General features: G+C 39.7%; 1 protein-coding gene across 1 annotated transcript; it reads right to left on the reverse strand.

Annotated features, from left to right (window-relative positions):
• Positions 1–312: 312 nt before the first annotated feature.
• On the reverse strand, positions 313–12,110 carry FOSL1 (FOS like 1, AP-1 transcription factor subunit). Its single transcript, XM_018552866.1, has 4 exons — positions 11,919–12,110; positions 4,581–4,775; positions 2,398–2,505; positions 313–1,215 (listed from the first exon to the last, which is right to left on the reverse strand). Exons 1-4 carry the CDS (start codon positions 12,063–12,065, stop codon positions 787–789), a joined length of 879 nt encoding a protein of 292 aa, XP_018408368.1. The 5' UTR covers positions 12,066–12,110; the 3' UTR covers positions 313–786.
• Between the last annotated feature and the right edge of the window lie 1,769 nt (positions 12,111–13,879).

Genomic DNA, 13,879 nt, shown 5'->3' on the forward strand with positions numbered 1-13,879 from the left:
GGAGAAGGAGAAAGGAAAGGATGAAGTGTGGAATTTCAGCATGACGGATCTTTGGAAGTATCACCTTGCATGCTAGATTCATGAATTAATCTGTACCCGCAACAGAACTATTTTGTGTGGAGTTTTTTTTATCCGGTCTTTGATTGCCTCAAAAATCCAATAAAAATGAACACACTACTACAATATGCAGAAAATGTTTTGCGTGATACTTGTTTTCTGTTTTAGTCCTTAACACATGCAGATTTGAGGATTTATTTCCAACAAATTGTACAGTAAGTCAAAAATATGAAAAAGTTTTTATTTGGGGTGTTTTATTATTCATTAATAATATGTATACACTTTATCCCAAACAATAACCATATAAAAATATACTTTAATAAATACATAGTAGACCGGCTCTGCCGTTACTTTTTCCGAAACCCCTACTACGCAGTAACATAGTATTATTTCGGCTCTGCCGCTAACTTTTTTTTTGACCATACAACAGTGGACATGCAGTTTAATGTTGGCTCTGCCTTTAACTGTGACCCTGTGCCCTTATATAGCTCTATAGATCTGACTTAACTTGTGACCTTATAAAAAGAGGCCATGCATCTAACAAATTACAATGAAACAAATATATTAGCAAACAAATGTAGGAAAAAGTGATAGCATGCTTTACTGATCAAGTGAATCTTATCCTATATACTGGGATCTACAACAATTTTAAGACTGGCATAAGTCTACCTGAAATCAGTTTAGACAAAATGTAATACTCCTGAAGGCACCCTCCTCTACAAAATCATTTTAAAGAGTCAATAAAGTCGGTGAGCTGAGCGACCCTGGACTTTGATCCCCGCTGTTATTGCTACTGCTAGTGCTGCTCTTGCGATGAGCTGTGGAGCAGGATTCCTGAGGTCCAGGATAAGTGAACATCAAGGATGGTGTGAAGGGTGTAATTGATGGTGTCTTCATCAAGGTAGGAGTGTGAAGGGCCTCTGGTTCAAGAACTGTGTCACTAATCTCTATTCTAGGAAGTCTGACTCTGGGGCCTCGTGCAGGTTCATCATGTGGCTCTTCCTTAACAAGTTTAGGAGAGCCCCCCTGTTGAGAGTGGGCCACTTTGCAGATCGGTTGGTGGGCGTCAAGAATCAGTTCAAGTTTATCTTTCTGTTTCTGCAGCTCTGCTATCTCCTTTTGCAGAGATGACTTCTCCTCTTCCAGCTGGTCTGTCTCCTGAAAATGGTGAACATTTGTTGAGTTTGATTGCCTACAATTTAATTTTTTTACATTTAAAGCTCAAATGTAGTCAAAGAAACAAAATATTCAGTCTGATAGAAATATAGCTGCATAGTCCAATAAGCAATAGCGTTTGAACATAGGGGTTGATTTACTAAAGACAAACAGGCTGTTCACTTTGTAAATTAATTAGTAAAACAACCCCATAGTGTTCGGTGCACTCCAACTGACCTGGTCAGACTCACTCATCTCTTTAATAAAAATGTGCATGAGGATGCCTGTGATGGGGAATGGGTCCAATAATTATCTATGCCAGCATAGATTAGTGAGTAGCATACAAATCATATTGCCATTAAAAGAAAAGGGTATTTTAAAATATTCCCAAATTTGAAATCAATTTAATTTCTCAACATGCAGCAGTACAGGACCATAGAGTGTAAAAAATATGGGAGACTTCAACTGAGCTTTAAAATGGTGTGTTTTTATATTCATATAAGTCAACCACCATTATATCAAGTTCAACTGTGGCACAGTAGCAAGGCTGCAGCTTCAGTTGTGATTAGGTTTAGAAGAAAGCAAGCCAAAAACCCTTGCTCCTTCACCCCTGACTCACAGTGTACTTAGCGTGACACAACTACTCCCATTCTTTCAACTGTAAGCTACAACGTATATGGGACACTACAGGTAATAAAAGGGTCAATTTATGAAGCAGTGTTATAGCATAGCTGTGCCATAGTGACTAATTTATGAAGCACAGATGTATGCTTTACAAATGTGCTTTTCACTTTGCTTGCTTCAGAACTCTGAAGCATGCAATGCCCCATTTATTCTAATGAATGGAGAAAAAAAAATGTAAGGAAAAAGAAACCTGCCACATTACCTGTTACTTTACAGGTGATGGGTAAGGACTATTCTCCTATTCAAGAGTGTTTTCTGCAGCGATATGCAGAGAACACACTGCATGGCATTGGAGGCACCACACTAGTTTTTATAAATATAATGTAAAATGGCAGGGTACATTGTGGAGTAATTGCAGCAATGTCCTGCAGTGAGCGGAGAGCAGATGCCAATCTCTGTTCTAAAGGTTTGGGTATCTCTACAGTTCCTAAAAGATGGCTGACGTATGACCCCCCAATGCTGACCACACTGCATTCCCCCAGTTGGCCTCTCTTCACTTACTGCTTGAAGGTAGTCAGTTAGCTCTTTACGGCGGTTTCTGCACTTGGCGGCAGCGATCTTATTCCTCTCTCTTCGCACTCTTCTCCTCTGCTCTTCTTCGGGTGATATCTGAATAAAATATCAATAAAAAACAATGCACATGAGTAAAGCAAACACAACTAAAAGTAATTAACAAAGCAAACAAAAGGGTAGTTGATTTTCTGAGTAACTTCTGATTCATTCATTATGCTCATCCTGTTGTGTTGCAATAAGATGATTTCTCAACTTAAATGCCTATGGTACAACTGTCCCACTATATTGAAGTGTAGAGAAGTCGAATGCTGGCAGTCCCGCTGCTTATCCTGTGCTATTGCTATGTACATAGGTCACAGAGTATTAAGGGATGAATGAAGTCTACTTTCTTTATGAATGGAAGGATTGGCAGTGTGTGTGACCTAATGACTCAGTCATTAATGTTTATCCCGCTTCAATGTGTGGTTTGACACTCACATCCCAGCTTTTTTTCCCGTGAGTCACCCCCTTCTTCGACTATGAGTCGCCCGTCAACTGTTTCCGCGACATGTGCAATGCTTCTTACTTCAGGCACACACACCATTTTTTAACTCTTCAAGGGCACACCCATAAGCAACAATACCACCAACATAGACAATGAAAATACACTGTCAATATAGCTATTTGCTAAATGGTGAACAATACAAAGGTGTGGACTGTTTTAATACAGGATTAGCTAAAATGTACTCATTTATAGAGATGTATGATAAGTTCTTTAAAGAGGTGTTACTACTCTATAGGAAGGTAAGGCAGATTACAATATTTCAGTACAAGGTAAGGCAAATTACAGTATTTCAGTTGAACAATCGCTTTTGCAAAATAACCCTTTTATGTAAGTATATACGGTATGAATCTACAGTATTGGCCTCTTGGAATAGTGCAAGGTATACCTGGCAAGTACTGACATCTTGGGTGGCTAGGCCTCTAGGGTATAAAGGCACCTGGGCCCCTGAAGCTACATCTTTTTGCTAAACAGAGTGATTTGTAAATGTTACACTTTCTAGAGAATTGGCATCTGCGGTGTCAAAGTACTGAACTTTCCTCTTATCTAAGTCAACTAGCAGATTTGTTCCATAAATCTGTACAAAAATTGATAATGATATGCAAAAGGTAGTAACCCATACCAAACATTATAATTACCACATAAAGAATCAGTCTAAAGCTGCTTTTCCTAACTTTTTTACCATGTAGGAACCCTTACATTTTTTCTCAGATTTCACGGAACCCCTGCTAAAAATGAATATATCCACACCCCTTTATATTGGTGGAAATGGTGGAAGGGCACCCTTATGTTCACGGTTAGTGCATAAGAGATCCCCCTTATTTTGAAGGTCATTGGGACAGATGCCCCCTTACGTTGGTGGCTAAAAGGTCATTGGTATGAGGTGTCATTGGTGCCTGAGAGATAAGAGTAGAGGCTCCACTGGTCCCATGCCACTGCCTCTGCCATGTGATGATGGTGCTAGAACTATGAAGGTACAATTAGTGGAGGGAGCAATTTACCACTGCTCCAGGACCTCCCAGCAACCTCTGAGTGCCACAGAACCTCGGTTGATAAAGGCTGGTCTTCAGTAAATTAAAACCAATCAATTAATGCACCATAGCAGAAGCTCAGGAAAAAAAACAGGAATTATACCACTCCAAAGACCAATGTACTCCAGCTTTAGGCTAACCCACCTAAAACTATTGTATACCCTTTGCATACAAAAAAACACATTCTGTTGCAATATATGAGTGCAAATTAACTATATGAAGGTAAATAGACATATTCAAACATAATTTACCACATTCTAGTTTGAGTGGCGTAGAGCTTAATAAGTTATATGGCATTAAATGTTACTTGTACGTAATGTTTTTTATGGTATGTTATGGCTATACCCTCTTTGGCAGGTGCCAATGTTGGCATATTATGATATTGTTCATACAGAAGCATACACCAGATGCTAAGGTAATATATAAAATACATTTTCCTCCCAAGTGGATTTTAACTCTAGCTTCAATATATATCTTGTTATTCATAATAGCAGTTATGTTTTAACTATAACCACTGCAGGCTTTTTTAATGGAAAAATGAGAACATAGAACATGTTATCTTAGAACATGTTATCAGACAAGTGAATGTTAATACTTACATGTTCACCAACACGTCTCCTTGCCATATTCAAGACTCCGCTCATGCTTCTGATGACACCATGACGAGGGCTGTGGTATGGTGGTAAGGCTAATTGTCGAACACTAGGCTGGACCATCCAGTTAAGATCTTGACTTGAGGTTATCGCATTTAATGTTGGGATGAAAGGACTGGAAGACGGGTGAGTTGTGAATTTCTGTAAATGAGAAAGAAAATAATAATATTATTATTATTATTATTATATACACACATAGAGAACATTTATTAACAAAGTTTTGCTAAAGTGTAAATAGAATTTTCAAACCTCTCCCTTCATCTCTAAAACCCCATTTTTTTATTTTCCCAAACTCCCTACTTCTTAACCTTCGAAATTCCATTTTCTTGGAATAATTTACTAGTGTATATCTAATTATTGATATATAGTATAGTAGTGGTGAATGATAGTATATAATTAGATATTCACTAGTAAATTATCCAATTGTTTTTACAAAATGTTATGGTTTAGCATGATTTAGTCCAGCTGCACTTACATTTGGCTTGATCTATTGGCATAGTTTGCTTTTTCTATGTGTTTATGGATGTTTGTAAATGTTCATGTGCACGTATATTTGTATGTACTGTATATCTGAATATATATGTAGATATATATTCATATATATTCATATATACATATATACATATGTATATTTTTTGCATACATTTATGAATACATTTTTATAGAATTATATACATATTTATGGGACACAAATCCACAAAATTTGCTGGTTCTTCTGGAACTCCCCAAGTGTATAAAGATTGTGGTGGCATAGAATGTTCCTTTGGACACAGGCACTGCTCCACTTAACAGCATGGAACACTCACACTACTTTAGTTTCACCTCATGTATTTACATGTGGGATGTTGTCATATCTCTAAATGAGCAACTTACGAGCCAGCATCCATAAGCACCTCATATCTCCAAAGTTATACCTTAAAATGTGTTAAAAAACCCACTATCAGTGCTTGCTATTCATTCTTTCTTTTGAAAACTTATTTTCCAAGGTTCTAATAAAAAAAGAGCTTACAAATCCATCTACAGTGATGTAAATTGTTCCTTATGTAATACAAATCTAAAGCAGAAAAATGTCAGAACTATTATTAGGTATAGAATGTTCTGGGTGACGTTATCAGTTATTAAGAAAAGATATTATTTGCTTCTTAAAGTATACCTTGCCTTCCAGTATCAGTCTAAAAGCATTGCCACACTAAAGCTGGCCACCAGCGGAATTTTTTTTCAGAAACATTTTTTTTTTAATGTTTGTTCAATTTGCAAGTAGTTACTGGGGTCAAATCGACATTTGATTTCAACTGTAGTGATGAAAATAAATAAAATGGAGTATGGAAACTCCATTCATTCCAAAACTAAATGTTCAGATCAAACAAAATCTCGTACAACATTCTACCAATCTCTAGTGGCAGATTGGCATGTCCTAAGATTGTTCGTATGAACGTTCGTACGAAAATGTACCAGTGTATGGCTGGTAGATACCCTTGAATAGCATCTAGAAGGCTCCAGTAGCCCATAAACCTGGGGGATTCTAACATGCAAATCAAAGAGTTATGGAGGGCTAGAGAGGGAGGATCAGTCCCCAACTTTCTTGGCTAAAGTCAACATTTGCTTAGTAGAGTTCCCTGGGTTTTTAGGGTGCTTAGGTTGCTGCTCAAAGGTTTGTGCAAGTACCTGAGGGTATATACAGTATGTTGCATTCAGGTTTCTACTTTACAGTATTTAGAAAATGTTAAGCAATTTTAAAAATGTATAAAGATAAACACTTGACAAACAGCAATGTGTAAGTAAAGTTACCAATAGAACTAGATACAACTACATTGTTAAAATGTTGACTTGGTTGGTCCAACCCATGGGTGGTTGCTATGAGATATTGGGGTCTATTCACTAAGCTGCCGAGGGCAGCCGAGTGAATGACCGATCAGAAGTGAAGTGAGCCAAACACTGTTCGGCTATTCACTTCAGGCTGGTACGGCTGATTTCAGCCGTACATCGGCTGAAATCAGCCGTAGATGCTCAGCATGTTCGGTCGACCCGAAGTGCAGAAGGAGTTCGATTCAGCCGATCCAACATCTGGATCGGCTGAGCCGAACCTCCGGCAGGCTTCTCACTGCTGTTCGGGCTATTCTTAAAGATGCCGAACAGCAGTGAGTGAATAGCCGAATGCCGCTGAGCGGAATTGGGCTCGGCCGTTCTGCTCGGTCCCTCAGAGGGACCGAGCAGAACAGAAAAAGAGTTAAAAAAGGTTAAAAAAGTAAATAGAAAACGATTGTGCGGAGCTAGCAGTGACAGCTAGCTCCGCCCAATAGTTTCCTGTTGTCCGGCGGCTCTGCTGCTGTAAAAAAAACAAAAGTAAAAAAAAAAGAAAAAAATCTCCCGGGCGCTCTGGGAACCTCCTGCTCCCGGCCGCCAAGGAGAGAAACAATGCCGTGTCTTTTTTTTCTTTATTCTGACACGAGCGATGTCAGAATAGAAAAAAAAAATTTCCCATTGAAAAGCATTGGGACATTACTATTGGCTATTTCAATTTGCAATAGCCAATAGTAAATTAGCATTGTACCCGCCCTCTGCTGATGGACCTGATGGGGAACTGCAGAGGGCGGTTCCCCATCTAGGATTGGCAACAGAAGACATGAAAAACAGAAAACTACTAAAACATACTGAAGATCAAGAACATGGTCTTGTGACCAATCTGTACATTCTTATTCAGCGAGTCATTTATGTATATAATTAATAAATTGAAGACATTCTGTACAAAATGTTAATGTCATCACAGCAATGAGTCACACACGGTATCTATCACCTTGGGCTGGGAGGAAGACCCTACTCATAAGAACATTACACAAGAAAGTGATGGTGATCAACTTTCTATACAAATAGGTATGGATCTACAGAATTTATTATGGACTATATTCTAATCAATTTTTCATTAAAATACCCGGGAATGCAACCTAATATTTTATGACAGGAATACACTAGGCATGTAGGCCATTTTGCAAGTGGTTTATATAAATCATTATTTATGTATTATGTTATATGGATTTTCTGATTTAATAAATAAAAGTATATGAAAAGCATTCAAAGACCAGGACCACCAAATTAGTGTTTTCTTATGGCCACTGGAACATTGTGGTGACCTCTAAAATCCTTTAGGGCTTGTTCACCCTATATCCAGACTTGATCTGGATGCGTGTATGTGCGTTTTTGATTAGCTGCAGTGCTTTTTTTCCCGTCTCGATAGGACTTCTGGTGTGTTTGCATGTGTTTACACGTGTTTGGTGCATTCCAGACCAGATAAAATAGTGCATGCAGTACTTTTTTTTAAACATTCTGGAACTGAACACTGTGTTGTGAACTAGCCTAACTTTTTACCATAGGAATGAACTGGGATGCATTTGTGGACCAGACAAAAATGTTCTGGTCTGGATCTGGTCCGGACATGGTGTGTATGGGCCCTTAGGCCAGGTTCACACCATTTTCCAGACAAGATCTGGAACGCAGTGTATTACGTTTTCCCGCATTTTTGCCGCGTTTTTAACCGTGATTTTGCCGTGTTCCGGAGCGGGGTTTTTTGTGCGTTTAAAATGGGGTTTTAGGTGTGGTCCAGGGCGTTCCAATGCATTTGCATGCGTTTTTTATGCGTTTCCATGCAATCCAGTGCTTTCTAGACCAGATAAAATGAGACAAGCAGTATATATTTCTGTCTAATCCGGAACGGACTGCACTGGTGTAAACAGAGCCTAGAAATACCATAGGGATACACTGGGATGATTTTTGGTCCGGGAACAAACTGTTCTGGTCTGGACATGGTGTGAATAAGCCCTTAAAGTTTACAGCATTGGCATACATTCCATATATAAATGTATGAAATAAGACATTTTTGTGTAACCTCACAGTCAATTAGGGCTGACATAATGAGGTATTTAAAGTCACCAACAGCAAATACTTTAGGCTATGACACTGATGTTGTTAAATGTCACCGCTAGACCCGCCCAATTGTTTATATTTATATTATGCAGCAGGACATTTTTCTATTTTTTTATTTCGCGGACAACACTGGACGTTGTGATTAACCCTGGATTACGTCGTGGATCAATTTTTTTTTCTAATTAAAAGTATCGTCAAAAACTTGTCTTTTTTTTCATTTAAAGGATTTTTTCTAAAGTCTGGCGTATTTTTTAAAATGATCCAAGTGATGATTTGGCTGAGTCTAACTCCTTCTGAACTTCCGCTCAGCCGAAGTACGGCTGACTTTTGCCGATGTGTGGCTGAAATCAGCCGTACAAGGCTGAAGTGAATAGCAGAACGTCAGTCGGCTCACTTCACTTCGGCTGGGTTATTCACTCTGCTGCCTTCGACAGCTAAGTGAATATCCCCCTAAGCCAAGGTGTAATGCTTACTTTATTCTTCACTCTGGCAGGCTTGCTCCATCTGTGTGATTGGTCCTACAGAGCTTCCTCTCTAGGGTGTTCTGGACCATGGTCACATGCTCAGCTCCTCACATACAATGCAATGGACTGCCTCCAGCCCAGAACGTCAGGGAGAGTGGAGAGCACCGGAGCCTTCTGGAGTAATAAATACGGTAAGTTATAACCCTCTCCCTCTACCCGTTAGAATTTATGAGTATTTAAATCTTGCAGTGTGGGCAATCTCCTTACCAAAACTATGTAATATGAGTACAAACCTAAACATTCCATTCAATCTGTATGAATTATTTGCACTACATAGTTGATGGCAGATCTAAAATGGATTGGGCAATCAGATTGTACGGAGTATGAATGGCTTCAAACTGAAGCTGGATCGGACCAGAAAAAAATGATTTTGGTTGAATCCCTGACCTGCTACTTTAATGTCTTAGAGACTCCAGCCATGTGAATCACCTACCAAAGGTTCTCACACTGCCCTCCTGTTGTGACATTGAGACCAAACAAAAAAAGAGGACCCACTACCTGAGTGAGTCAGTGTAACGGCTACAGACCGTCATTTCAGCTGTCAGTGCAGGGATCTGGCCAATGGATTCTTCAAGTGATGTATGAAGATGGGGTCAGCCTAGCAGTGTCCACAGAAAAGTGAAATATCACTTATAGGTAAAGATTGCTAAATGTCTTCTGAACCCCAGTAAACTATAATCAGTCATTCTTTTATGATGTTTATTAAATACTTTAGGACTGGAGTTTGGAACTTCTGGATTTGCAAGTGCTGGCTGAATGTGGTGCTCTGTAGACAAATCCCTGCTCACACAAGTGCGATTTGTCACACATCTGCCACTGCGCTACAATGCACGACAATGAAAATCCTATTATTCTCTATGGTGTCTGTTCACACCTATGCAACATGATGTAGTACGTTTTCTGGAAAGTTGGCGGTGCTTCTTCTGGTGCTACATAGCGTACTTTTAGCTCCAACGGGAGCACAAAAAACACACGTAACATGGATTTTAGCACAAGATAACAACCCCCTAGAAACCGATATCTTATTTTACCTTCATTGGCCAAGACAAAAATGCATAACGCATAAAAACGCTGCAGGAATGGTGAATATTCACTGTGTTTTTTTAGCGGTATGACCATCTTTAGAATATTTTGTATCGCAACAGAGTCACTTTTAGTTGTAACACAGTATTTATGTTTGAGCCCCAAATGAGACTGGTGATAAAACACATTGACATATATTACATTCATAGTAACGAATGGTTGTATTTATTCCTATCCCATGGGGGATTTGTTCTGTGGACTTCAGCTACAATTTAAAGGGCATCATTGAAATTGGTAGGTGCAGCTTGATTTATTGTATTGATAAAATAGTTTTTATTAGTATGGTGCAGGGGTAGGTAACCTCAGCACTCCAGCTGTTATGAAACTACAAATCCCATCATACCTCTGCTTCTGGGAGTCATGCCTGTGGATGTCAAAATCTTGCAATGCCTCATGGGAATTGTAGTTCCACAACAGATGGAATGTGGAGGTTGCCTAACCCCGGAATAGTGATACTTCCTTCCGCAACGGTTTAAGCACACACATACATATATATCACTAATACCGCACTTTTATCTGCGCATCCATAACTGAATTAATTATAGGATTCATTAAAGAGGAATGTCGCTACCCCCTATTTTTGTTGTGCTACCCCTCTTACTTACTTTTGTACAGTGTTGTCCTCAATTCATATACTCACCTGCCCAGCGAATCCAGCTTTGTCCCACTGTGATTCACTGTTCAAGTGACATGGTATGTTTACTGTGCTGCCCTCTTGGTGCCCCCTCAGTCATTTGGAGCCAGATGCCTCTTCTGGGTTTAGGCAGCCAGCCCCTGATGACGTGCTCTACACTTCCTACTGGCTGCTATGCCTGAAGACTCCTGGAAGATATGATGGGGATATCTCAGGAGGTTGTGGGAGCATGGCATGTCATTCTCATTTAGATGAGAAGTGTGACGGAGGGCAAGGCCAGAATAAAAAATAACAAACAAAAAAATACATTCCTTTTTAAATAGTGGAGAGGGGAATGGAGGAAGAAGGTTGCAGGGCGATATGGTAGTTGTCCCAAATTTAGGTACATTCGGGTAAATTGTCTCAGCCATCATCGTCCTGTGGGTCTCCCACTAGATGCAGTCATTACAAGGGGGAGTCACCATTCCCCTGCTTTTGCCTTTTTCTCAATTTTAAATATTGGTAAATATAACAAGAGAAACTGTCAGACCCCTATTGCTGGATGAAGAGTGGGTGTCCAACATGTGATGGGGCGGGGGTCACAAGGCTGACCATACACTATACAATTCTTTAGATCTACCATCAAATATGTAGTACAGGGGTCTGCTTGATTTTATATTCATTGAATCAATTTTTTAGGTTTGTCCTCATATTACAGTTTTGGTGTAGCTAAAGAGATTGTACAATCAGATTGTATAACATATGGCCAGCTTAAGAAATACAACTGGTAGGTGAATGTCATTTCAAGAATCTGCCAAATCCTAAAATAGTTCGGCTGGAGTGACCCTTTAACCGCAATTCATTCTTTGTCAGCGCAATAAAACTATAATTCTATAATGTAAAAATAACAATATCTAAGCATTGTTGTATAATAAATAGCACCTTCCGAACACACTGTCCGTAGCCATTATCAGTTACATAACGTGAATTATTGACAAATGGAATTGTGACAGTTTAACCTCCCCACCATCATTTACTATAGTGATCACATTTGTTCCAAACGAAACACGAAGAAATACATGAAATATAAATGTTTCAATCATTAAAGTACATTTATCAGATATAGAAGTCTCGTTAACCACTCACCTGCTGGTGATCCTCAGGAGGGGTTGATCTTATGCTGTGACCCATACTAACTGCTGCGAAGTGCGAACTCCCTGAGTCAGGGCTGTGACTAGAACTGCTGCACCCTAAGTCCTGATGAGGATAAGTCACAGAAAAGTCTCTGTACATGATCCGTGCACGCAGCTCTCCTGTCTAAATCACACTGACTCAGACATCATCACCGCTTCATTTTATCAATGGGAAACCGGGACTGGAATGTTCCAAAAGCGAGAGGTGATCCTTTCACAACTGATACGTTCACATTTGTGTTATGAGGCAGATACAAGCTCCGGTTTATGAAAATGTGACTTAATAATAAGTGAAATCTAGCTGGAAGTCTTATACGACTAGAAGCTTACTTTCGTTTTTTGTAAAAGAGAACGTAAAATAAAGTGATCTCCCCTTCTACTGTACTCATAGTTGGTAGGCGCCGGGTTTACCAAAACCGAATGACGCAGATGCCCTTATATGGTATACTTCCTCTGAAAGGAAAGCCCTTTGCTAGAAGCGGCTGTTGATTTTTTTTAACTCTGCTATTTCCAGTGTGGAACGGAAACTATAGGTACAATGATACAGCCACGGAGACACCTAGACAGAGATACTTCTGGGAAATGATGCTTGTTTACTTATCAACTCATTCTGTTTACTTTGTTCATTATTTTTTTGCCGTCGGATTTATGGGAAACATGCCCCAAACTCATTACAGTGTATCGATATATTACATGTATTTGTACATTTGCATTTCCCTTAATGGGCCATAATTCCCGTATTGAAGAGCTGCTTTGCTTTATTATTGTTACAGTTTCTAGCTTTGCTTTATGTTATTGAACCATGTCATGTATTTCATTCCGTCTACTCTTCCTTTGTATTTCATATGGGGAACTCGCAGGCTGGAGAATAGATGAAAAATTGGGTCAATCATTCCACAGACACAAACTGACTTTTGTCTGCTTTTCTTTCTAGAAGTGGTTGTATAGTGGTCTTGTGAATATAGGGACTTATTTACTAAAGGTGTGGAGCAGGGGTGTCAAATCCAAACTTAGGAAGGGCCATGCCAGGGGTTGTGAATAAAATCAGGGGCCAGACATAAAGAAGAAAAAAACATTAGCCCTGCTGCTTGCCATTAATCATTCTATGACAGTCCCGGTGTCTTGTGTGAAAGGGCACTACAAGTGTCAGCAGTCCTTGTCCATTGAATGGACAGGGACTATTGACACTTGTAGTGCCCTCACACACAGGATACCAGGATTGTCATATAATGGACAGGGACTATTGACACTTGTAGTGCCCTCACACACAGGATACCAGGATTGTCATATAATGGCCAGGGACTAATGGCACTTGTACTGCCCTCACACATAGGACACCATGACTGTTACATAATGATGATATGATGGTTCTGTGCCCTGTGCATGAGGGCACTACAAGTGTCAGCAGTCCCTGTACATTATATAACAGTCATGTTTGAGGGCACTACAAGTATCAGCAGTCCCTGTACATTATATAACAGTCATATCTGAGGGCACTACAAGTGTCTGCAGTCGCTGTCCATTAAATGGTTGCCACACTACAAAGGTCGGGACCGGCAGGCCTAATAAAATCTTGTGCCCCTGTAAGTGACATATGTGGAGTAGAGGCTACTCACTTAAAGAAGAACTCTGGGCAAATAAAATCTTAACCCTTGCAGTGAATCTACCTCCACACTGTAAGGGTTAAGTGTTGGTTTTGTCTAGGGAGCTAAAATAACAGAGTTATACTAACCCGAATCACAATCCTGGATTGCTGCTAGACCGGTCCCTTCAGCCATGCTCACCCTCTGCTCCAGCAGTCTGAAATCCTGTGAGTCATCATGTCCAATACACTGAGGACACCGAGGGATATAATTATCACTGGAGCATATGGGCAGAGAGGCTCCAGGAAATGGTCTGGAAGCCAGCCTTGTT

The sequence above is a fragment of the Nanorana parkeri genome, unplaced genomic scaffold, assembly GCF_000935625.1.
Source record: "Nanorana parkeri isolate BGI_ZX_2015 unplaced genomic scaffold, ASM93562v1 scaffold99, whole genome shotgun sequence".
Taxonomy (NCBI): domain Eukaryota; kingdom Metazoa; phylum Chordata; class Amphibia; order Anura; family Dicroglossidae; genus Nanorana; species Nanorana parkeri.

Excerpts from the sequence above, each read along its gene's own strand:
- FOSL1 (XM_018552866.1), bottom strand. The coding sequence starts at position 12,065 with ATGTACAGAGACTTTTCTGTGACTTATCCTCATCAGGACTTAGGGTGC. Across the intron at positions 4,776-11,918 it reads CTCCTGAGGATCACCAGCAG|AAATTCACAACTCACCCGTC; the intron begins GTGAGTGGTTAA and ends TCTCATTTACAG. Across the intron at positions 1,216-2,397 it reads TAACTGACTACCTTCAAGCA|GAGACAGACCAGCTGGAAGA; the intron begins GTAAGTGAAGAG and ends CACCATTTTCAG.